The 26,528-nt window shown below is 48.7% G+C and overlaps 1 protein-coding gene across 1 annotated transcript; it reads left to right on the forward strand.

The window, feature by feature from the left end:
* The first annotated feature begins 3,696 nt into the window (after positions 1–3,696).
* Positions 3,697–25,586, forward strand: LOC129384879 (uncharacterized). The gene is made up of 6 exons (XM_055070468.1): positions 3,697–3,924; positions 5,867–6,032; positions 9,050–9,257; positions 11,441–11,732; positions 20,752–21,031; positions 24,944–25,586. The coding sequence occupies exons 1-5, from the start codon at positions 3,697–3,699 to the stop codon at positions 21,025–21,027; spliced, it is 1,170 nt and encodes a 389-aa protein (XP_054926443.1). The 3' UTR covers positions 21,028–21,031; positions 24,944–25,586.
* The last annotated feature ends 942 nt before the right edge of the window (positions 25,587–26,528 follow it).

A 26,528-nucleotide genomic window follows, 5' to 3' on the forward strand; every position in this document is an offset into this window, starting at 1 on the left:
CTCATTTCGAAAAAAAAGAAAAACGCTTCAAATGTTGGATTTCTTGCGCGTTTAGTCTAACACGAGAGCGGTGAGTTGATGTTAAACGTTATCTTGCGTGCACCACTGCTGTTTCTCTGCGTATAGTACACAGCGCACCGGGGGTTTGTTTGAGGCACTTTTCCGCCATACTTCATAACCTAGGTGAGAGTTGAGCGTATGCATTTGTCTCGCATGGCACATCACATCCTAGCAGAAGTATCAAACTTGAATTATCGGGCTGCGTGTGCCAAAACCACAATTGGATTATGAGGTACGCTATAGTGGTGGACTCTGGATTAATTTTGACACTGTGGTGGTCTTCGACGTGTCCCTTGTTGTAACGGCGCCCGCCGCTGTCAGTGCGTGATCGGCGAAAGACCAGAGACGACTGTAGTCCAAGCCGCAGACAAGCGGAAAAAGCCCCGTCTTTATTTCCACAGCAGTTAAAGTAGAACCAGCGTGACGTCAGCGACAGGTGGTTCCATACATGCGGCAGGCGCAATCGATCGGCAGTTCATGAGGGAGCGTGCTTTCAGCCTCAGAGAAATAGATCCCAGCACATCCCTAAGTCTAACTGCACGAGCATAAGCCGGTGATAACAACGTTGTGGTACTATATACAAGTATTCCCTTTACCCTGGTCCCTCTAAATGAATACGTTTTCACACACCTAGAACAACACGCATCTGTTTGTCGCAAGGATATTTGCTCCGTCACCTCCGCCAATGGCAACCGACACGAAAAAAGAATGGGTATAAAATATATCGGTATCACGGCGTCTGTGCGCGTATTGCAAGAAAGCTCATAGGCCAAAAGTGTTTGCGTAAATGAATTCCCGCCAATCCTGGTGCTGGATATAATACTGACACGTGTACTTGTTTATCTTTTTCGGGTGACCACTTTTCACCGTCTAACAAATGTTCTCGTTCAGCGCCGGACGCGCACCTATGTATCAGAAGCTCCTCGAAGCTTATCGATGGTTCTTTCTGGTGTCTGTTGTGACCGAAGCTTGCGTAATCTGACTGCATGTGCGACGCGAATTGTGTAGAACTTTCTGGAAGACACACGGACACCAGCTATTACTCTGGAACCTTCGATGGCTCATGTTCAAAAGCCGAATTGCTTGACTGGCAGATCATATTTTGACTAACGCCAACCGTGTTCACCGCTATCGCTGTGCTTTGAGCATAACTTGCTTTTGTGGGTGCAAGTTCGCCCAATAAAAGGTTAGTTTCGTCATTCACAGTTTTCCTGCTATGTTATTCACCGTCACTACTACGTGACAATATAGCCGAATGCAACCGGTCTCGCACCACACGAATTATTCCAGCTCCGCGGTATGTTGTTACTTTAGTAATTTATAGCAGATCGTAGGAGGAAAGAGAGGCTTACGTTTCGAGGCATTCAGCATTATGTGGTCAAATAATTATGTTAGCAACCAAACAACGAATATTTGATTACGTATCAGTGTGTCTGAGAAGCAGAAGTAGTGCAGTCATTTCCCTATTTTAATTGAAGAAAAGTAAGCATGCGAAACAAAACATCGCGTGCACCCCGCCAACTACACCGTGAAATGGTAGACGTGCAAGGAGCCCGGAAATGCGACACCGTGTCGGAAGCCATAGCACACACGAGATCCCACGCACAAACTCCCGGGCTGGAGCGCCAGTGGCTCTGTCGAGAATTCCGCTCGTGGCGCGCCGGTCCCTGCGAGCGACAGCAGTCCACAAGAATCATAAATCCAAGTGCTGAGCAATGGGAGGCGCTGCTGGCCAGCGACCGCTCCGAGGGCCAACTTGGTCTCGTGCAGCGAGCACACAGGGCAGCTGAGGCCGTTGGAGCCCTGGACAAAGGGCCCTTGCTAAACCCAGTCAAGGGCGTCCTAGAAGACCCTGACGGACTACAACAAAAGATCCTGCAGAGATGATTATGATTTTCAGGATGATTATGATAATTGCTCCCTCGTTTGCTTCACTCGGCGACGCATACCCCGCGGCCCAACTTGGCAAGAATTCCAATAAAGAGCGGCACGTACCCAGTGCATGCATGGCGCAGCCTGCTAATGCGTTGTTACGTTTCGCCTACGACGCGCGGTATAGCCGGCGCGGATGCAACGGACGCCGGGGCTTCGTTCAAAGCGGCGGACATTTTGGCCCGTTCGGAGCTGCCGCAAAGCCTCCCCGCCAAGCGCGTCCAGGCGTGTTTCAGTGCCACGTGTCTTCGTGTGTGCGTGTGTGTGTGTGTGCCCACGCTTGTCAAAGCGCAGCAGCCGGGGAGAGGAGCTCCCCAAGTGTGAAGCGAGGAGGTCTGACCGGCGCCGGCCTGGCGGATGCGTCACTACACTCGTCTCAACGTGTCTCTCAGCCTGTCCGTGCCCCGCCGTCACGTGGTCTCATCCCGTGACCTTCCTTCTTGCCGGCGACGCCGAGAGTATAAGAGCAGCTGCCCCCGGACGCCAGGGGAGAGGCTCCGATTTCTTCCGTTGAGTTACGTGCTCTCCCGTCTCTCCACTTCGGTCGACCTGACCGCCCGCTCTTTTGCGATGCTAGAATAAACAAGTTGTTCTGTTACCAGTCGACTCATGCTTTGCCGGGACCTTCGGATGCTTCCAGTTGTGCCCCAGGCCGCCAGGCCAACGCTACCCTTGGGGCTTGCGACCCATTTGCAACAACGGGCGTCAGCGCTGAGATTGCAACAGCGTCGAGTCGCTGTCCTTGAAGAACCTTTGTGACGCGGGCTCGATTCCGCTGAGCATCGGATTAAGTTAAATCATATTTGTCGCCATTGTAGAGTGGGACATTCCCAGTGGTACATACCAAGTTACTCAAGTTAGCGTCAGACATTCATTGAATAGCGGCACATGCTTGGCACATTCCCAGTGGCACAAGTTGGCATCAAAAAGGTTCACTTAACGCCAGCACAGACAGAGTCGCACATGCCCGATGCTCCAAGTCGGCCTCAAGGAGTTTCATCGAAGAGCGGTAACTACCCAGTCTCGTATACAGTGACCTATGTTCTAGGGAAAGAGCGTCGTTAAAAAGTCTCACGTACGTACACATTGCCACGTACTCAATCACCCAAGTTAGCCCGATAGTTGGTTTCGAACCCTGTTCCCTGAGCACAGCAGCACAATGAGCCGACCATTCGGCCACTGCCTGCCGAGGGACACAAACAGGCGGGAAAATGGTTAGATACAAACCTAGATTGATAAAAGCGTAGATAGCCCGCGGAAAGTGCGCGGAGTACCCTATCTAAGCATGTTAACGGGTTAAAGATGGTTAGACATTATGTCAAAAAGATTCATGAAAGACCTGCACAGACGAACTGATACATACATAGTGCTCCATCTTGGCGTCAACGTGTTTCATCGAGCAGCGACACCTACCAAGTCCCGCATCTACAATGACCCATGTCGGCGGGAACGACGAAGTAGAAAATTTGTTTTCTAAAACCAATTTAAATACTACCGGCGTCTTCCTAATATCCCTCAAATCGAGGCCAATCACCCACAGTGGGCATGCGCCATCGTACAACGAAATCCAACTTAATCCAAGAAAAGCGCTTGATCGAAGCTTCCTCTGTGCTTCTCGTTGAATTGCACTCTCGAAGAAGAATAAGAAGAAGAAGAGGAGAAGAACGTGCCGAAGGCGCGCGCATCCTTTCCCGGGTCCCCTGGATGGCTGCGTCCCCAGCCAGCAAAGCGATGTCCGCTTGCGACCAACAGCCTGATTCTGTGGTGGACGTGAGCGACTTTTTCGGCAACGACTTCGTGGTGGAGAGCGTGTTCGACTACCTGGGCACCGAGGAGCTCTTCGCGTGTGCCGAGGTGAACCGGCTCTGGCAGTCGGTCGCACTGGCTCTGCTGAGGAAGAAACTAATATCCGTCTCCATCTGCTGTTCACCGGTCAGTTAATGCTTTTGTACTTGCGGTGGCTAACTCATTCTTTATCGTATCAACCATGGTGAGGGTGCATAAGATAAATTCCTGCCAAAAGCTTTACTCTACCATCTTGGAGCCGTACAGAAAAGATGACGCTTCAGCGACACATGTAGTCTTTGCCAAACGTTTCGAAGCTATAGTGGTTCTCGAAATGAGCTTTTGCGCGATGCCGTGTTACGGGGTTCTCGTAGAACGTGTAGTGGCCAAAAGCTCATGTCCACGAGAAACTTGCCGGTCCCTCTCATTCTGTGGGCCGTGAAAGCGGCGAAAATTGTGCGGGAATGGACAACAAGTACGGTCAATAAGGGCAGTGGCTTCGAAGCTTTGAACAGGTTTAGACCAGAAAAGAAGCGCAGCCGAAAATTTCTGTTCGGTTTAAACAGTTCAAAGAAGATCGCTGAGGAACGTCAGTCTAAGGATTCTTGAAAAAGGTGCAGTCGCAACAGAATTGCACAGCACACGCGCACGCACGCGCACACGTGCAGACGCGCACGCGCATGCGTACACTGATCCATCTCCCACGTGCTCTTCGGCACCAATGAGCATCGTGACCTACCTTTTTCAATGGAGAATGATGCCTTTGTGTGTTTCGCATCACATTAGCGTTCTTCTTTTTCTTTTTTAATACTACCGGCCACAATGTTCACGCACTGCCTCTCCGCCGACATATAGCCGGCTCGCGCTTGGCTTCGTGCAAAAATAGTACGGCGCTTCTCCGCTGCAGATTTTGCGACGTCACCAGTGATGTTTTATCAATTGGGGGCTAGAGTGTAGGCTCTCTCGTGGCTAAAGACCGAACGCTGGCTTTTGGTTGAATTTTTCGTCGTAACTAACAATATTTTGCCAAGATGATCATGACTACAGCTTGTCCACGCACAGCCGCTTTTCACTCAAATTGTGCGAATATATTGTAAAGGCGTGGGGTGATAAAGAAATGAGTGAACGATGCGCATTGTTCTGTAGCGAAGCTATCTGAATTGGATATCTATTATCCGTGATTTAATACCGAGCTAAATAATTTAATGTGTCAAAGCAGTGGTAGCAATTCTGTCCAGATGAGTGCGTGCGCACATGAATAAAGCGTATGGAGGAGAAGACAAAGACAAGTAATTCATGACGATGGTCATTATTATATTTTATTACTCTTGCCTTTCATACAGCTCTTCTAAGAGAAGAAAAAAAAGAAGCTATGACTGGCACCACGCTTTCTACTGGAATGTTAATGGCATGCACTTCTGCAGGTACCAGGGAATCAAGTGCGTTGGCGCAGTCCAAAATTGACCATTTAGTACTAATTTCACTGCTTTAGTGAAGACTATGTAACATATTTGCACGTATGTCAGGTATACTACATATGCAGTGCTGTTGACCCTCTTCAGGTGAATTACCGACAAGAGAAACCTTCTGTGCCCAAAAAATAATGAAAGGACAGTGATTTCCGCCACCAAAAGTCGCTTTTTTCTCAGCTGCACCATTTAAAATATTCATAGATTCTCTTCTTAAACTGTGGACTTTAACGCACATGCTGAGTTTGCGGAATTGAAGCCTTGGTCAGTCAGCGCCCTTCTGTGCCTGACTATAAAGGTTTAACGACGTGACTTTTTTTGAGCGAGGAAATAAAGAGCTGACACAAGGTCAAAGGTTGCTTCTTGAGTCGCACAAGCGTTCTCTGCGTCGGCGTTTCTATTTGCCTGGTACCCAATCGCAGCGACGCGTCAAATGAACCTTCTCACCGATGGCTTCATCGAGCTTAAATGTCATCACGAAAGTTCGCGGAGAACTGTTGCCTTTACGACGAAAACTGTTGCCATTAAGACTGCGGCCTTTATCACTTTACGTCTACTGTGAGGCGTCACTGGTTGCTGCAGGGCCAGCCATTTCTTCAAATGTGCGTTCGCGCGCGCAGGAATCGGAGCAGCCGGGCCCAGAGCCCGTGCCGGACAGGCCTCACGCATGCGCAGAGATCCTGCGCTCAAAGTTAGCTCGCTACCGCAACATCGCGCGCCTGGCCGGCATGCGTCCATCGCTTGTGTTCCTGTCCTATCACGCCGACCTGGATGAGGACGGGAGTGGTAAGCGTGCACAGTGAACAGGCCAGTAGGTTTCCGCCGAAAGCCACAAGAAAGCAGCGCAGCATCACGTTGATGTCTTACTGAAGGGTCATTAGAAAGCGACAATACATATTTTATGAACTCATAAGGTATTCTTTACAAATCTCGTTTGGCTGAGAAGGGTTGGAAGTTAAACAATCCTTTCTCGAACTTCGTGCTGAAACTTGAGCGCCACTAAGTCAACGGTACGGATTTCAATGTATCTTCACGTTTTTAGGCCGTTTGATGGCACAGTAAAGGTTATATCAGCTTGCTAGGTATTGCTCCGCTTTCTCAAACGATCCTCCGCTGGACGCTCTTCCATTCCACAGATAGTTTAGCGCAATGCCACGCCTCGACAACGCAAGACCCTACGCTTTTTAAAAATTGCTGTGCACTTTGACAGAAGAGCAGTGAGCAGCAGCACTAGTGTCGCACTAGTGTTGCAGTACAAGAGCAGCACTGGTGTCGAGGGATGGCGCTGCCTTGCACTTTCTTTAGCCGAGGTGGATGCGTAGAGTCGAGGAACATTCTAGCCTGTGTGGGTAGGCATTTGGGGCGTCCTTACGATGCATTAACGTGATCATCCTTATTCCATAAACAAGAGGCTAAACCGGAGAGCAGACGCTTTCAAAATGCGAGTCACGGTGGGATGATGCGAGAATGTTAAGGCCGGCGTTGGCAGGCGTTGTTATTGTTGTTGCGCTATTTCTGTTCTTACCGGGCTTCATCTTCGAGAAAGACTGGCCGTATTGCTATCGCAGTAAACTAATGTGTTAATTCATTACAACTTCTCTCTGGGCGAGTTGGTGCATACTTGATTTAGTGCACACATGACAAGCCGTTCATCAAGTGTTCCACAGGAGTGGTCTACGCCATTCCCTTGAAGTGTGGAAAGGTTAGGTCGGCCAAACCGGCCGCTGCATTAATGAACGCTTGGGCGAACATGCCCGAAATTTAAGTGATTTAAAGGACCGGTACGCAGAGTTGGTCGCGCAGGTAATTAAATGCAGAGGTTGCGAGGCTCGATTGGGAGAGACTAAGATTCGCGGTAAGATCGCCGTCACGACGGCGCGCGTCAGTTTTGAAGCGTTCCACATAAAGAAATATGGCAGCAAGTGCGTAAGCACCCCCTCTGTATCGCTTTTTGCTGCAGAGCTTCAATTTTTGGAAGCGACCGCCTACTGATTTGATTATCTGTTTGTACCCCTTGCCTTTCTTCCAGTTCTTTTTTTTCTGTGTCTGTTTCCATAGATTATTGACACGTATGTTCATCGATGCGCAATGTCATTTTCTTTCCAGATTGTATCGCTCCCTTCCCCTTCGTTTCCGCCTTTCCCCTTATATAAGGTATCCGTCTTCTGTTAATAAAATTCAGTTGACAGTGAGCGCCTGTGTCTCGTCCTTGTTACTTTGTGGATGCATGTGGTAGCGCTGTAACAGTTTTCAAATCAAATGTGCTAATAAAGCTTCACTAAATATATCGCTTAAGTGTCCCTTTAAATCGATGCTGAAAGCGAGCTGGTAACATCAAGCCCGAGTAGGGTGCCTCAACCTCCCCCCCCCCCCCCCCCCTAGCAATAGTAATTTGTCTTCTATCTCCAAGGTCGTGTTTAAAAGACATTTGGCAGCACAAAAGACTCTTTTGATTTTTATGGGTTGATGAATTGATATGTTTCTATTAACCATGTAATGAAAGACCAGTGCATGTAAATACGTGACGAATATTGAGTGATAACAGCACTAATTATGATACTTTCCCACGCAAATTCAGCACGCGCGCCAGGAACCGTAGCTAGCCTAGCGCCGACCGCACCACTGCACTCCAGAAACTAGGCGGAAACACGATCACGTGCTCTCACAAACCAGTGGCGTTGAGGAGCGAGCTTGTTGAAGTTCCAGTCGCAGAATTCGTCTGCTTTTAGCGAACGTGATGCACTGCGTCGTTACCCGTCAGAATCGTGGTCGTCGTCATCGCTAAGTGAGGTCGACGGATGTACAAGTCGCAGCAGCTGCCATAGTGTATATAGCAAACCATTTTCACTTTATTCCCTGGAGAGCAGCGGGTCGGAAATTGACAACGCTAGAAGCAGCCATGAAGGTGAATATGAAAACGTGCGCATTGCTGTCCGTGAACGGCGATAGACGCGAGCGCATCGGCTGTGGCCATGGCACCTGCAAAGAAAGAACCTTGCTGCTGACTTCGCCGGCTCTAGCACAAACGGCTTGAGCTCGTTCTTGGTATTGCGCTCGAGCCAATGCCACATCCTATCTCAACTTCTCGGAAATCGGTTCGGTACGGTAGTTCGTAAACATAGGGCGTAAGAGCGTGCCGTTTGTCCAGACGCCTGCCGACGGCCATTACGACATGGAAGCCAGGAAGCAGCGCCTAGCCCGTCGTACTTCGCGCAAGTATTACCGTCATCCCTAGTATCCAGATGTATGAAGTCAGCAATACTCGTGGAGTAGGCAAAGATTTGCCGAGAGCCCGAGGAGCCACTGAACAAGTTATTTTTGATGACGATGCCTTGAAGTGCTGCAGTTTTAGACCAGCCACCCGCGCTGACAGTAAAACTATATTGAAATACGTTCATGGTATCGTTATCCATTAATATTCTATCAGAGCAACCTATGCATGCATGGACGTCGAACGTAAACATCTCGAGTTTGAAATTTTGTGTAAGCGATCTTTTAAGACCAAACATTAAAAAAAGCGAAGGCACGTGTTCGTGACTGCTCGTGCGCAGTAACAGTTGATGGCGCTTTAGCTCTTTAAAGGGCCTCTTGTTGCACAATGAACTACGTGCTGTAGGCTATACTGAAGCTTTTCAGAACTAGACAGTGTTCCTGTACATGATGTCTTCGAGTACACACGGGAACATTGGTGCATGCAGGTATTGTCCCACCCGGTCGGCCTACCAATTATATTATGAAGCTGTAAGTTACGAAGCAGCGTGCGCTATCACACTATGCGTGCGTGTCTGTCTCTGCGTGCCCAGTGGTGGACTCCGTGCGCGACCTGCTGCCCCCGGACTCTGTCATTGTGTATTTCAAGCTGGAGCTCATCCGACCGGGCGACGACTCCGATGACAGCTCACACGAGGGTGTCTTCGGCGAGTTTCTATTCCACGCCGAGCCAGCTGTGCGACCTGCGCCAACGTACGACGACCAGCAGCAACCGCCGCCGCTGGACAGCTCTGTCCCCGGGTGAGCATCCGACCAGCTTGGCTGCTGTAAAGAGGCCGATAGCAGCAAGTGGGGGTGGGTGACGCGCTGCCCCGACGAAACTTCATCGTGCTTTAAAAGAGTTAAACGTAGGGATAGTTGGTATTCTGACACGAGGGATATATCTTGATATAGCGCGCAACGAGACGGCACAACGGAAAGGGAGATGAATACAGTCGAAAACTAACAACTAATTTTATCGAAGCCAGGGCCACAGGTATTTATATTCGAAAGCTGCGCAGGTGCACCGTTACAAGGAAAAATTGAATTCGCGAAACAGGAAGCGATTAAACAAGGCGCGAAAGGTTTTGCGTTTCTGCATTGTACAATGCAATATCCTGACCTGCTTTGCTCATAAAAAATGCCTCTAACGTTTCACGAGCGATTTTTTGCTTGCACTTGCCTAGGATTTTCACGTGACGGAAGCGTGGTTCACAAGTGGGGCAGCTACTGCAAGAGTCAGTAAGGTGTATATTCTCCTCATGAGCTAGATGTCTTGCCCTCTCCCTGAATCGGTCATTGATGCATCGCCCCGTCTGGCCGATGCATACTTTCCCGCAAGATAGAGGGATCTCGTACACGACATTGTTGGCACACTCGACAAAGCCCCGTGTGCTGGGCTTACAGAAAAAAGGCGCCTCCCATACAAATCGGCTCACTCTAAGATAATTAAGAAAGGCATTGTGACACGCTGTTTAGAATCCGCGCTCCGAAAGTGGTGTTTTCACAATGTGCAAGCTAGTTTTCATCTACAACTGCGAAGGCTTTTTTCTTTTCAGCTGGATTCCCTGGTGCAGTCGTAGTGTCAGTAGGGGAAACGCCTCACAAGAATATGAAGCGCCATGCTTGCAAGAATGCCGCGGAAACATGGTGGGCACTCAGAGGCCGGAAGTAGTTCCGTACATACACAAGGTCCCACATTGCTGAAAAAAGTGGATACTTGGTTTAACGTGCCGACAGTATGTTTCAGCCCGCAAGAAGCAGACTCAGCTAAGCCGAGGCATCACTTGTGCAGACAAAAATGTTGGTTGTAAAAATAAGCATGAGAAGCGTCCTTAGAGCGTTCCAACAACCTCGTGTATCAGACCCTCCTATTCTGCGGAAAAGAATACATCGGCTATATGGGACGATGCATCCATGATCGATTCAGGGAGAGGGCAAGATATCTAGCTGATAAGGAGAATATACACGTTGCTGACCATTGAAGCAGCTGCCCCACTTGTGAACCATGTTTCCGTGGCGTGAAAATCCTAGACGAGAGCAAGAAAAAAGCACTCGTGAAACGTTAGAGGCATTTTTTATCAGAAAAGGAGGTCAGGATTGTGAAAGCGAAACATCGATTCCACTTTACAATGCAGAAATGCAATTCATTTCACGCCTGGTTTAATCCCTTCCTGTTTCACGAATTACGGATATGTATATCTGTGGGTCTGTCTTCAATAAAAGCAGTCGTTAATTCGCGCCTGTGTGTTAGTCTTATTCCTTTCTGTTGTGCCGTCCCGTTACGCGATATTTCAAGATGGTTCTCATTTCATCGCACTCTCTGGGTCACTTTGTATGCAGTACTGCACAGCCCGTTCGCATAGCTACAACTATGCCACGAATGCGAAGGTTGTGAAGAACATGGTTTAAAGGACATTCGTAGTCGTATTAACTGGGGACAAAGGCAAGTCCCCTTGTGGAAAGTTGGTCCCGGGCTGACGCTTCCTCGGTGTTAGGCCACGATAGATCACATCAAGTGTCCATATTTCTGTGACCCATGATGTCATACAGGACTGATATCTCTAAAGTAGTTCTATAGTCTGTAGATAGAAGCGAATTACACTGCATTGTCAGACCACGTGCAATGCGGAAGTATAGTGTGGTCATACAAGACAGGGAGGAAGAAGTCGCTTCAGTGGTAGGAAAGGTGGGTTAGATGTCGAGGCCCACAGTGCCGCGCTTGTAGGACTGAGAGGAGGAGGTCTGGTGGTAAGAGTAGAAAAGAGGCGAGTAGTGAAGGTGTGGGTTTCTAACTGCCGAAAGACAGCTGCCTGTTGGCGAGAAGCAGATGGGTGAGGACGGGGACAGCGCTGTGGTGCAAGTCACCGGCTGTCGCCTGTAAAAAACTTGCGCCATCTTCCCTACGTGCCCTGTACTTCAATCCTTAATTACAATCGACACAGCCAATCGTCACCAACTGGACCGAGCCAGGCTCAGGCGCGTCGTTCCGAAGGCGAGTCGCAAGCCGTTCCGGTTGGTGCGGCTGCTGCCCCAGCCGGTGGATCACTGCCGGCGTTGCCTGCCGTCCCGCGACGCCACCGCGTTCCATCGACGGTCCGAGGCAGCGGCGCAGTCTTCAGCAACGTGCTGCCCGGCGTGCTCGTGTTCGAAGCACTGCACGTGACCGAAGGTACCCAGGAGGCGGACGTCGCCAACTCCCGCTTCACGGAGGAGGCCACCGGCAGGATAATCCAGGTGCTAAATGTGTGCCACGTGCACAGGAAAGAGCCTTCCATTACCGAAGAACAGTTCCCTTAGACCAGTTTGCGTCTTTTTACTGGGCTAGCTGGGTAGTTTCCGCCGCTTTTGTGACCCACGTTTTCTATCTCATCTAGGAAGGCCATTACAGCGATGCCAATTATGGGCTCACTTTGCTAGTCGTTTTGATGTCCACCGGTGTTGGCTACAGTATTTCACAATTGCTCTGCGAGACGTTTATAAGCAAATGAAGAAAGAAGCAGAACAAATTAAAGAAAACGCGAGATGTTGAGCGTCGAAGAGAACTGTGGTCTACAGATTGGGATTCATAGGTCGTACCTTTGAGTGACTTTCTTATTACCAAAGTCAAAAATTTTTGTGAACTCGGTGTGCCAAGATACGACTCCGGATCTTACCTTTGTCAAGAACCTGGAAAACGTCAAGTGGACCAACACAGCCATGGACCTCGGTAGCGATCATTGCATCATCGAAGCGGTGATCAAGGCTGCCCGTAACAAAACGAGGACCTTTAGGTTCACTGACTGGGACTTGTTCCGAGCCAACCGCTCCGAGCGCGTCCTTAACGATGATATGGACTTAGACTCTTGGTGCGACGAGATAAAGAAGGATGCGGCTAGAGCCACCAAGGAGGTGACAACCGATCTGGAGGTGGACAGGATGGATAGTAGGCTGGCGCATCTATTGGAAGCCAAGCAGGCACTGCTCGCGAGATGGAAGACTCAGCGCCATAACAGAAGACTACGCAAGAAAATTTCCGATATAAACAAGATGATAGAGGCTCATTGCAAGGTGCTATGCAAGCAGCAATGGGACGAACTGTGCGACTCGGTGGAGGGCCAGCTCAAGAACGGTAAAAGCTGGGGTCTCCTTAGGCACCTACTGCACGATGACAACACCAAGTCCAACCAGAAGAGAGCTTTGGCGAAAGCTGTCCATTTGGCGACCGACTCGACTCCAGATGAGGCAGTCACGGAGCACCTCATAGACAAGTACCTGGAGGCCACGGACGATCCGGTGCCCCCCCAGTTTCCCGAGTACGAAGGGCGTGACGTACCATCTATGGACGAGGATTTTACCGTGGCTGAGGTCAAGCGAGTTCTCGCATCCCTCAACGGCAGATCTGCCCCTGGGCCCGACGGGATCACCAACAAGATGCTCAAGCATCTCGACGACGCCTCAATCGAGTTCCTTACGCACAAGATGAATGATATCTGGTGCAGCGGCCTCATTCCCAAGAGCTGGAAAGCAGCCCACACAGTACTCATACCGAAGCCAGGTAAGGCGCCGAGCATCGACAATCTAAGGCCCATCTCCCTGACGACGTGTGTTGGAAAGATGGCCGAGCACGCCATGCTTAACCGCCTCACTGACCATCTCGAGTCTAACGAATGCTATACACACAACATGATTGGCTTTCGGTCGGGGCTTTCGACTCAGGACGCCATGAGACTGATCAAGCACCAGATCATTGACTCTACCTCCGCCGACACTAAGGCAATTCTCGGCTTGGATCTGGAAAAGGCTTTTGACAACATATCGCACGCCTTTATTCTCAAGAGCCTGGCAGAGTGTAACGTTGGCAAACGGGCGTACAATTTCGTGCGCTCCTTCCTTTCCTCAAGGTCCACTAGACTCAAGATTGACGAGTTTTTGACCCACGAAATCCAGCTTGGGCCAAAGGGAACACCTCAGGGGGCAGTGATCTCTCCGACGCTGTTCAACATCTCCCTGATCAACCTGTCGAGGGCCTTGAACAAAATCCCGAACATTAACCACACGATCTACGCGGATAACATCACCATCTGGTGCTCCAGTGGATGTGAAGGGCAGGTCGAGGGTGCTTTGCAAGAGGCCATCGATGTGACGGAGCGGTATCTTATCCCCACCGGGCTAAGGTGCTCGCCCGCTAAATCCGAGCTCTTGCTCTACAAGAAGAGGCCCAGAGGCGGTTCACACCGGTCCTGGAAGCCAGCAACAGAGAGCCGCATTACGTTACTCACCGGTAAGGGCTCCCCAGTACCGCGGGTAGGCACTATCAGGGTCCTAGGAATGTTCATCGAGTCGAACGGGGCCAATGGAGCCGCCCTCAAACGCATTTGCTCCAAGACCGAAAGCGCCCTCGGCCTGATCCAAAGAATCGCCAACAGGTACCGCGGAATCAACGAAGACAATCTGATCCGGATTATCCACGCCTTCGTGTTATGCCACCTCGCTTATTCAGGGGCTATGCACAACTGGCTCGTATCGGAGCGCAACAAGATCAATGCCCTAATCAGAAGAGTCTTCAAGCTTTTTTGCCCTCGGCCTTCCCATCCGAACGCACACAAAAGACCTCCTCAATTTGGGAATTCACAACACGTTCGAAGAAATCATTGAAGCCCAAGAATTTTCCCAGTTTGTCAGACTTTCCGGTACGCCAGCGGGCCGAGCCATACTTGGCAAGCTGGGACGTAACCCCACGGTCGTCAGTCTCGACGCTGTGAAGCTGCCTAGCGACGTAAGGTCCAAGATTTACATACACCGGTTGCCACGAAATATGCATCCCACCTACAACGAAGGACGAAGACGAGCCAGGGGTAAAGCTCTGCTCGCCAGTGCCCGCTTGAACAAGGACCGAACATGCTTCGTAGACGCTGCTTCGTATGTTCAAGAAGAGGCCTTCTCCTCAGTGGTCATCGACGGTGATTCTAAAATCCTTAGCTGCGCTACCGTCCGCACTTCTAATTCCAGCGTTGCAGAGCAGGTTGCTATTGCTCTTGCATTAACGGACAGTGTACACGACACGATTTATTCTGATTCCAAGGCCGCTGTCAGGGCCTTTCAGATGGGAATGGTGGCTCCCCAGGCCCTACGTATCATCCAAAGTGCCAAAGACATGAAACATCACTCTTTGGCCTGGTTCCCTGCGCACCTTGGAACCATTGAGGGTGCCTCGATCAACCCCAACGAGGAGGCGCACTCGGCTGCACGAGGTTTGACTGACCGTGCGCTGGGCAACGCGTCCTCTCCTGGGCGACCCGAGCCTCTCTACTCGTACAACGAAATCTGCAAATATAATTATATGTCAAGAAGACTCCTACCTTCGCCGCACTCCTCGCTGTGCAGGGCCCAGGCAGTCACTCTAAGGCTTCTGCAAACAAGCACTTACCCGAGCGCCGCGGCGCTGCACACAATGTACCCCGAACGGTTCCCAAGCCCGGACTGCCCTCTGTGTGGTGATTATGCGGACTTCGAACATGTCCTGTGGGGCTGCGCCTCTGCCGGTCCCCCTTTCACTCAAGAGGAAATGATGAAGTTAATTAAGGCCCAGGATCAGACCTCTCAAATCCTGGCAGTCCAGAGGGCTCGCGAGAGGGCCGTCAGGTTTCACCTGATGGTCCCCGAGTGGGCCTAGCCAGGTGACGTGGAGCTTGCTTACGTCTATAGTGGACCGAATAAAGTTTTCTCTCTCTCTCTCTCTTCCCGAAAACGCGCTTTCAGGGGCACCAGCCTCTATGAACGTTATCCTCAAACCCACTATAGCATATGCTTAATAATGCCTCAACTCTAGGGAGCCATTCAGGATCGGGGTTTTGAAACTGGTACGCTGCCACACACCTACTTATTCTTGGCACAAAAATATATCCGTATCGGCTTGAAGTCTATGTTTGCGTTCTGATCTGCCATCTTAGATCACCAGAAACCTTGGAGGCCCAGAAGCATAATTAGGCGAGATTAAATACAGCATTCATTTTAGACTGGCGAAAAGCCTTTCAACCACTCTGCCGTTGCTACAGCAGACGCGCCGCTATCTGCTCTGATTGCCTGATGCCATGTTCTGCAGCTTATTCCTGGACCATCAACTAGATGAAATGATTTCAATAAAGCTAAGGGTAAAGGCTGAAGCACTGTACGGGAGAGGAAGGACGAAGTAGTTCCCAGCTTCACCATCGGGGAGCGCTACCTCCACAATGAGCGAAGTTTACTTCATCTGGACAGCGTATTGCTCCGGCGCACATGCGAACATTTGCTCTAACCGATACCGCTGGAAAGAGTACAGTATTACGCCTAATAGTGCGGCCACTGCCCATGATTTAGCAGAAAAGAATACGCACCGGGAGAACTATGAGTGGCTGACGCTACGCTCTGCAGCTAATCTATAAACCAGCAGCGAAAGGACGAAGCCAGCGGTAAGAATTGAAAGGCAGGATAGAAAAAACCAGGAAGAACGAACCGCACGTGTCATTCCACTTTCTCATAGCCATGGAACTCTACCTCCACAAACTATGACGACTTGGAGCAGAGTCGACGGGGAAGAAAGTTTTCTTCTCCCGAAAGCAGATTGCTTGGGGGCATCTGCGAGTATTCACCATTCGTAGGTGCGAACGACAAACATTGATCTTGCATAGAACAGAACTGTGCAAGGCTTGCTGTGCATCATACTGCGCCAGCTATCATGTCATTGCTTCGCAGTATGGCTGAAACGGCTACTTTCTTGCCCTCCTCTCCCGTATAAGAAACTGCAGTGGGCCCTTGTATATTTTAGCTGTCAAAGCTTATTCTTTGACTTCTGATGCTGGAACAGGAGCTGAGAAGCGGAGCACTTCAAATACTCAAGTGTGACGGCAAGCCCCAAGTCAGACTTCAATACTGTAATACAATAGCCAATTTATCTCAACCTAATGCGCTGTGGTTAAAACATCGACTAGAGGAGAAAAAACTTGAGGCTGTAACACAACACGATTGCCTATACAGGACTTTCTCGGGATGCGCAAAAAACCACGCAAGCTTGCCGCGACATGCGAAGCAACCTGACCCCTTACGTTGGTTTTAAACACTGCAGGTCTCTCGACGGACAATCCGGCTTTAGCAGGCTTTGGCAGGCCGACAAATCACCCGGCGGCAAATTAAAGCTGCTTGTACCGCAGCCAACATACAGCTTGGCGCTGAGCTAACCGAAGGGCAGTTCGAAGACTCTGCCGGCCGCGGCATTCTTTGCTCAGCTAACGACTCCGGCAAATCCGAATCTCTACACATCCATGCTCCCTCTAAGTGTCAATGGCCAAGAATAGCGATTCACAATCAACGGGCTCACCCTTTCATCGGAAGCTGTCAATACGCGAAGCGCTTCCGGCGAGGGTGGTACGAATAGATGAGTCGCGACCTCCACGAGTCGGAGAAGCGGGCACTACTTCAAGCCCAACACAATCAACAACCTTCGGTCCATTTCTCTGACGTCGACGTTTTACAAGCTTCGCGACGAGTGAGCGCAGAATTCTTCGACCCTGCTCCCACCGGTTTCCGACCGGGCAGGTTGCACAGCTCTCTCGAAACTTTATTCAACTGTATCTAAGCGCAGCTAAATAGAGCGAAAAACCAGACACGAAGGATCTGGGGATGATGGCCTAAAGTCAAGCGACAGCCTTCTGGAGTAAACATATCGAGATGTCCCCAGGTACCGGGAAATACTGTTTTGTTTTGTGCAAGGTGCCATTTGCTTGCTCTGCATCTTGAGGTGTAGTAATTACACTCTGTGATTTAGAAGTGCACTAAAGTCAAGTATCAAGCGAAGATGAAGTGAATTGTGCTTGACAACATCTAAGGTATCAATATTATCATGGAGTGAGCGTTAGTAATCGAGAAATTGAGGTAAATGCAGGACACCATTAGACTCCCCCGGGATATGGAAGCAGTAGTCCGATGGCGAAGGCAGTCCTCATTATTGTTCTCTCACTAGTACTCAACGACTTGTAATAAAAACGTAATCGTTTTGCATTAGGACGCGAAAGAAAATGTTACTTCTCCAGTTTTATGCAATCTTTAGAAGAAAAGATCTCATCGACGATACCCTTCACAACGACGCGGACGGACGAAAAGTTTCTTTTTCTCCACTATCCGCCGCCCGCGCTATCACGTCTCAGTAGTTTTCGTTATCACGTAGGGTTGCACTGGTTTTGCGGGCTCGCGAAACTCACAAACCACAGGTACAAACTCGCAACACAGGTACAAGAGAATTCCACGTCCATGTTATGTCTCGGGATTCCCGAACGGTCCACGTCACATGACCCAGAGCAGCTACAGCGGCGAACCCAACGTTGTTTCTTGGTTCGGTTTTTCCATGGTCGCGCGTTTGAGTTTTGCGCAGAAATTCGCTGTCTTTCGGATGGCGTTTCACTCACCGACGGCAGTAAATGCCGGTGGTGGCTTATGCAACGTCACCACTCCCCCGCTCGGGCGCGGGCAATTTGAATTGCTCTAAAGGTATGCGTACCCTTGAAGCTCAATTTGTTTCATAAACTAAGCATTTCCTTGTCACAAAACAAGTACTGCAAGGTTTCCAGAAATGCATTTTAACAGCCCATGTCGTTTGTATTTGTCTTTAGTGTACCTTTGATCGCAGTTCTCGTTTGAGCATATAAGCGCAGAGGCGCGCTCATTGAGAGGGCGCTGCCTTTACTGAGCTTTGACGTGGAAAGATGGACGATGTTCGGAGCGTGCTCTTCTGGACGCCACCCGCTATGTTTCGTGTCGTATGGGCGCAGAAATTGTGCCGACTGTAGCGATTATTTTTACTCTAGAAGGTATATTGTTTTTATTCGGTTGTATTGTACAGTGTATGCGGAAATCGTGTGGCTATTCCGAGTAATTATGCTTTATGTTGCTATGTATATTAGCCCCATCGAATCTGCGGAAACTGATAGACGCGGTAGCTTCTCCGCAACGCTAGTGTTCGTTAAGAAACCTGGGCGGCTTGCGCGACCACGAGACAAGGTCCCTAGATGTTGGCGAATTCGTATTCCGTAACGGATCGATACTTGAGGCGTATGCATTGAAAACGACGGCAACACGAAAATGACCCAGAACGAGTCACGGTGTATGAACACAGCGCTGTTTGTGCCGTTCTCCTGTAGCCGTCGGTTTTCTGCGAACATTTAAAGTACATATTCCTTCCAATTACTGTTTCACTTTCTGCCTTGTAGAAAGCAGCCACGCAAGTGTCACGTGCGCCAAGTACTGCTCGGGCTATTGCAACGTATCGTACAAGTCTTCAGTGCTTTCCTTGCTTGAACACAAGACATAATCATCCCGCCGATGTTCAATTGCTTTTTGCCGCTATATTTCTTCGGCCACATGAGAACACATATGTTACTCTGTTCGTCTAGTCAGGTCATCTTATTTGCCCCTTTACTCGAAGGGGATGAAACTGCGTCAGAAATGGGGCGGGGCCGCAAGGAGAGACAATAGGCACATTCTCTAGTCTCCTCTTTCGCTCGGTTTTTTGCGCTGTTTGACATCCTTGGACATGCAAGAAACAGCCTAGTTCAGCAAACTTTGGCCCGTTTGCTTCTGCATGCTGTTTGATATCTGTATAACCCTACGATGTAAGCATCTAGCGTCTTCCTATTTATCCTTTAGCCGGAACATCCTTAATCGGGAACTATTGTGACGGGCAAAAGTTTAAACAATTTTTACACTCTTTGGTCAGGTATACACAGTGCAAAGTTTTCTTAACTTCAGCGCGAATGCCTCATTCATTTCTTGTAAATGAACCCCGTCGGAAAATCGTGCGTGACTAGTTCTGAGCACTGAGTGGCACAGAAGGCAGGACTCAATTTTCGGCTTATAGTAAAGCGAACGTCAAGAATGGAAGTAAAATATCGCGGAACTGCAATGGTTATGAAATGGGCATATTTTCGCATAATGCCTTAAAAATGCCTTAAGTTTATGTAGTGCTGGTACTATGCCGTCGTAAGAATTTTTATCAGATTCACCAATAAAATTAAAAGATATAAATCTTGTTACAGGTTGTTAATCATTTAAAACAGTAAACACTGTCAAGGTCATCGCAGCTCGTGTGTCGTGAACGCGCATCTTTCACAGGAAGTTAACGTGCGACGCCGGGACTGCACCCTCCCATCGATGTGCACTTATTATACAACAAAAAGCCGCGACTACGGAGATAACATATGAAATTCAGGACGACTGCAGAGATTAGGCGACTGAGCAATACCGCACCGAAGTGTCTTTTTAAAACAAGAACACAAACACCAACCAAAACAAGGTTGCATCTCGGGATAATCTGCGTACTACAGAAGTTCCTGGATGAGTCTCTCAGTATCATTAACGGTAGCGTTTCGAGGATCCTCTAGCAATATTTTCACTGCTGTAGCGATTATCAGCAATTGTCGGCAAGGCACAACGTTCCTGGACATAAATACGAAATTACGACATTTTCGAGGGCTAGTTGGTTTATACTGAAAGGAAGTCGCAGTAGACGACTAGTTTTTTGACACTGCCAAAAGTCCCACTAGATGACTTGGCGCGACAAGCCTCGAACGGCAAACAGATTTTTTTCACTAAGAAGTTGGCCCTGCAAAATGTAGATGGCACTGCCCTGCCTCCACCAGCCGCCATTGGAGGACGTACGGGCTTTTATGGCACCTTCGCTACCATGTGTACATATGCCTTGCCTTAGAATGCGCGACTTCAGCACTTCCAACAACAAGCCTGGGCGCTACATCCCACATCTTTCGTACTGCATCTCCTCTCAGCTAGAAACATATGACAGGCAGGTCCTGCGTGCGAAGTTCGGGAGATATTAGGCAAAGCTATCAAAGCCGCCTTGGTCAGGTGTTTCGCAGCTGCTGGGGACTGAGGGCAGTGGATTAATTGTAGATATCATCAGGGAGGTTGTGACCAAATACTAGACCGGGGAGCCCAATTCCTGTCCTGGTGAGGGAGTGTCTTTGTTCAAGGTTAGTGGGCCTTCCTAATTTGGTTGTACCTCGATTAGTATAGCCCTACTCGCTGTCGGCATCTTTCGCCGGTGTCAGGCGTCACTCCAAACATGCAGATGAGCCAAAGGACAGGGGTAATTGGAGATCGCATGGAGTGCACATAAACTAGGTTGTTGTTGTTGTTGTTGTTGATGATGATGATGATGATAGCTAAAATTTAAAGGAGGATGCTTTGTGGGCGGTATGCTTAAAAGCCCCGGCTGGGTCTCGCGCTGCAGGTGACTTCGGTGGCCATCTTCAGCGCGATGCAGAGCAGCCGGCTGGATCCGTTCATGCGCAGCCTAGGCGAGAGCTTCGGCCCCACGTCCAACACCATCGCGGTGGCATTCCCGCGCAACCAGGACGAGGCGCGACTCGAGCTCGAGGCCTTCGAGCGCAGCTTTCCGAGAGTGCCGGCCCTGGCCAATCAAGCCACGGAATTCAACGTGCAAGATCATTTCGCGCCCATTGGGCGCCTGAAGCTCATACTGCTACTTATCAAGCTGCTCGATTGAAGAGGTATGCGCAGGCCATCGTTCCATGTCCTCCGTAGTGCAGTGTTTCCCAAACGAGAAGTGAGGCTTGGAAGCTACACTGTGGGGCGGGGGAGTCAGTGTCGCGATGATAATGGCGAGCTGTTCCAACGCCAAGACTTAGCGCTCAGAGCGTTAGTGCGAACATTCGATGCTGATAGCTGTACAGGGTGATCAGTTTTTCATTTTACGCTATTTTTAGAAATCGCCTCTTGCGGATGAAAACAGATTTCAAGTCTCTGTGTTGGATTATTCAGAGAGGCGGACATTACTGCACGAATAATTAAACATAAATAAAATATAAAAAATAATAAAGAAAGAAATCAAAACTAATAACCGATGAACAAAAATCCACAAATAAACTTCTTCACTGAGGACTTTACGACACATATTGCGATAAAGGAATTGTTGCCGATAAGTTTGCAAGACTCTGTAATTGGAATGAATTTCCAGAATGACACCAGTTCGGAGATATGCACCATCAAACTCCCTGTAAGTAATTCACTCTGGTTCCACTTTTACAGCGAAGGTGTATAGGGCTAGCTGATTCATTCCGTCCGTCCTCCTGTCGGTCGCCTGTACGCCGGAAATTCCTCCGACACAACCCCATGCGCATGGACGAAAGAAAGAGGAGAGGTGCGCGATTGGCTGCGCCAGTAGTGACGTCCGTTGCTCTCCGTCGCAGCCAAGCGCGCGCGGCTCCGGCTCGGAAATGGGTAGGCCCCGCTTCATACGCACTCCTGAGGAGCAGGCAGCTTTCGATCAGCAACGCCACGAGCAGAAGCGGGGACGAGTTAGTCTACACCTTGCCGATTCTGCAGGCCGGGCACAAGAACAGGCTCGTGCAGCCGAGCGCAAGCAGCAACTGAGTACCGAGCATCCGGCAGCCTTCCAAGCCATCGTTTAATGAACCGTCGGGATTAACCCAGTGATAAACGACGGGGCCGCACGTTTCATCTTCGCAGGTTAACCATTTGTGCGGAGTGATTGGGCGGTGATGTGTTTTTTTTTTGTTGAAGAAAACGTTGTTTTATGCATTCAAGCAAAAAGGTAACCGGAACGCCAATGCATTTTGTCAGACAATTCGAAAATTAATATCTCGAAAATGGTGCAATCCTGAGAATTCGTACAAAATTGATAAGCCTTGCCAACTCACCGGCTATATTAAGAAGCACTGCCGTGAAACACGCTTTCGTGAATTCGCTGAGAAATAGCCAAGCAAGAAAAATGCGTTGTTTTTTCTACTTCGTTTGTTTTAGCTTTAACCGATAGTAACGTTAAACGAACTTTTTATTTTAATGCCTATAGTATAGTGTAAACATGCCGGGCCTAATCATCATTTTAGACAAATATTTCCGTTCGAAATACATCTCCCTTCTGTAATAAACGAGGAGATAAATGTTTATCCGAGGGACACGATTTTTATTAGTCATATCATGAGAAGCCAACAAACACTGACACCAAGGACACCAAAGGGGAAATTACTTGTGCCTAATGAATGAAATAAACAAACTATGTCGTTTCTTTATTTCATCTATTAAGCACAAGTAATTTGCCCTATGTTGTCCTTGGTGTCAGTGTTTGTTGGTTTCTTACGATATTTCTCTTCTGTGGAACAGCTTATTAACCTGCGCCAAATTTATTAGTCCGTTCCATTCTGCAGCGGGCTACTGGAAAGAAAAGAAAGCCGCATCTAGACTAGGCCTCTGAGCCACATATTGTGTAGCATTGGCTGCATCAGTGAGAAAAGAAAGCAATACCATTTAATTTCAATGGCACGAAGCCAGAAATCGATACATCAGACGGGGTAAATTAACACACTAGTTACATGTACATCGTGCTTTTTTTTGTCTGAATTTCATTTCACTTCATTCTGGGGTCTTGCGTGCCGAAAGCTCGATCTAATTATGAGGCACGCTGCAGTGAGGAACTCCGGATTAAGAGGCAAGGGAAAAACAAGGCACCCTTTGTTTTATCTGCAAAATTGCTGGGCAAGTTGCTTGATCTTCGCGTAAAATCCGCGCAAGAAGAACGGCAACACAATGCAGAGAAATACTCACGACAGGCGCTGAACTAATTTGTTTATCTGTTTAGTCGGTTTGTCTTCTGTTTAATTGAATTTCCACCGTACCTTGGTTCTTCGTAGTATAACTAGTTTGTCAACTTTTTGCTTGGAACACTGCAAAAAATTATTTTTACCGTCTACTTGCTGTCACATTCTGTTTATTATTTTGTCAACGTAACGGTACAGAACGAAACAGGGAGCGATTGGTTGAACAGCGCTCATGCGCGTTCACTGTTTTCGTGTAAAATTTAGATAAACATTATTTTATTGTTTTCGCCAATTCGCTTTTACCGCCTCTCGCCTCCTCCCCCCCCCCCCCCCCACATAAAGAAAAGAAAGGAGAGTATGCAAAAGCATTACGTCGCATGGGAAAAAAGGAGACAACTGGCAACGATTTTCGACGAATTGTTCAACTTTGAAATTTCAGCAAGCGGGTACGACTGCAGTTTACGATAGTTTTGCATCAAAACGTTATAAGCATCAAAGTTCACTACTCGTGCAGAGTTGCGCTTGGTCTAGCAAAACTGTACAGTCACAACCAAAGTCTAGAGACCGCAGGGGCCACGAAGCATTATTCTTTTTCGCAGCCTAGGCGTGCTGGTTGAAATCAAGTAGTATAGCTTACACGTGCCTGTTTAGCCAATGAAATCTATTGTGAATATTCCACAGTGCACAGAAGTAACTTAAGTTTTCGCTAAGCCGGTGCCGCGGTCTCTAGGCATTTTCTCGACACCACAGTACAGTGCTACTGTATAGCTCTGAAGCATAATATCTTCCACTGCCGTGAAGAGAGGCGCAAGCGAAGCGCGGGATCCACGGCTATTCGTTGTCGTAACAGCCCGGCTTAGCGCTCCCTCACGGCGAGGTCGGCACGTCGACGGCGAGCCCTTTCTCGAGCGAGTTCCCGGCGGTTTTCATCAAAGGCTGCCTGTTCTTCGGCCGAACGCAAGGCACGTGGTGCGCTGCCGTTCCTTCCAACGCAGCCTGCTCTTAGGCAGAACAAGCCAAACGTGGCCTCCCCATCTGACTACTGAACCTGAACAAACGTGAAACACCGGACGCGAGGCGAGATAACACGCGATCACACCCTTTCCCTCCTCCTATCCTTCTCCTCCCGAGGGAGGAGACGCCTGTGATTAGCTCACGCCATGCGCTGCGTCTACTTCTTCATGCATTTAAAGCACCGCTTTTAAGGGCACATACGCTGAACTGACAGTGGCTCAATCGGTTAGCGTAGTGGGCTTGCAATGCGCAAGTCGGTTGGTTCGAATCCGCAGCCCACCAAGAAATGTTTATTTTCGCGTTGCTTGCTATGGCAACACCGACGCGGACACAAGGGAGGCAATACAAGGTTCGCTTGATTTGGGCAAAGTCAACTTTTTTCGTACATATTCAGCATTGAGGAATATATTGATGAATATGTCTGTTGTAACCGTTGTTTGCCTCTATTTAAACGGGGAATGGGTATTTATCATGGTTCATCACGCTTTCTTACACATCATGTTCTTTCTCCCGTACTTTGGTGAAATAATGTATTGTGTAACTTTATTTTAGGTTTATATATTGCTATTTCCGATCGTACAAGCTATGGACGTTAAAAATTCTACTTTTGCTAAAGAATTCAAAAGTTCGTCGTTTGGAGAGTGCATTAATGATAACTTGAATACATTTGATGTGTACGAGGTGAATGTGTCCAGTAGTCAACTGCATACGACAGTATTCTGCCCACTACTAGTAGTTTAAGAGCGAATAAATAGCGCTATATGTTATACTTCGTTTCCGTTGAAAGTGTACAATGTTTGCTTTTTTCTCTTTCCTCCTCCTTTCTCCAAGGTTCGAGCAAAGGATTTTAGCTTGGCGGAGAGGAAGACCGCTGGGCGACAGCCGGCTCATGTGTAGACGTTTATGTAGAGCAGCAAGGAAGTCTCTAATCTATTTTCGGCATATCGTACTTTAATATTTTCTCGTTATTCTTTTTTTAATATGCGAGCTACTGCGCAGTCTCCTCGCACAATTACACGGTCCCAGCACAGCATGTATGCAGCGCGTGGCAAGAATTAAGCGCTACACGTATATATAATCCCGAGACCCGAAGACCACAAGCGAGCACGTTTATTTGCCTAAACACAGAGATGAGCGTATGAAACGTGCTGCCGGGCTGTTCTTTAAGCATGGACTGCGTAGTATTATGTGATTTATTGCCATGGTGATGCGACATCCTTAATTCTCATGTTATCTCGCATTATTCGAAGGATACTTGGCAGTTAATTTTCTTTGTTGACGGCACAACTGTCTGGGTGAAGTCAGCTTCAACCTTCTTGGGAATCAGACCGCAAGTGTACGATTACACCACTTTCACAGAGTTCCGCGGGCATCCACATTTGTGGTTTTCTTTTTACGAGTGACAACATTTGCGATAATTTTATTACTAAGTGAATGATTACTGTAATTTAAACTGCGAATAAAACTGCGAACATTTCTCCATATAGTTGTCGAATAATTTGCTATCGCTGTCAATGCTTCGCCTGTCGGCCGAAACTGCTACTTTCAAGACGAAGCTTTCTTTGCCTATTCCTTCTACTTTCCCACTGCTGCTGCTGCTGATGTCTCGCACACCACGTCGGGAAGTGATTAAGAACATGTGTATACATAATATGAGCGAGTCGGGGAGGAAAGGCGACGCGAGAAACTCCTTTGGAGCACACCACGCCGAATGAGCACAATGCCCTCTGGAGTTCGCCGGGAGTCACCGCATTAGCCCTATGACAACTGTAGTTATCAGTGACTCCTCGCAAGCACTTACTTTTTTATTAACGTGCAAGTGCAGAGGGAAGCTAGATAGAATCGAAGAGGGATGGGCAGAGAGGAGCCAGGAGATGGGTAGAATCGACACAGTCACGAAATGAATTCATAACAAGCTTGCCACTATTTTTTCCCAGTTCCCATACAAGGGGGGGAGGGGGGGGGGGTGTCAGGGACAGGAAAAGTTGACATGAGAAGGCTAGGAAACGCTAATGGAATAGACCCGACAGTGGTTGCGATACGGCATGGTTCCTTTCTTCTATTTCAGCAAAATACCCAGCACGCAAATTTGTCAAGCGGACAACTTGCACAATGCATGCAGAAGCAAAGCCGCATTATAGCGCACCGTAGTGTCTAGGGGACATTGCGGAAGTGGTCACACGTCAAATCAACACTTCTGTGCACTGCGCGGTACCTTTGCGGCCATGGTATTGCTCGATATTTTGGGTTTGATCCCGACCGCGGCAGCCGCATTTTGACAGGGGCGAAAAAAAAAAAAACGTCATGGTGACAAATGACAATCCGGAGTCCACCACTACGGCGTGCCTCATAATCTGATTGTGGTTTCGGCACGTAAATACCCACAATTCAAGTTTAATACTTGTGCCCCGATGTG

The sequence above is a fragment of the Dermacentor andersoni genome, chromosome 5, assembly GCF_023375885.2.
Source record: "Dermacentor andersoni chromosome 5, qqDerAnde1_hic_scaffold, whole genome shotgun sequence".
Lineage (NCBI taxonomy): Eukaryota > Metazoa > Arthropoda > Arachnida > Ixodida > Ixodidae > Dermacentor > Dermacentor andersoni.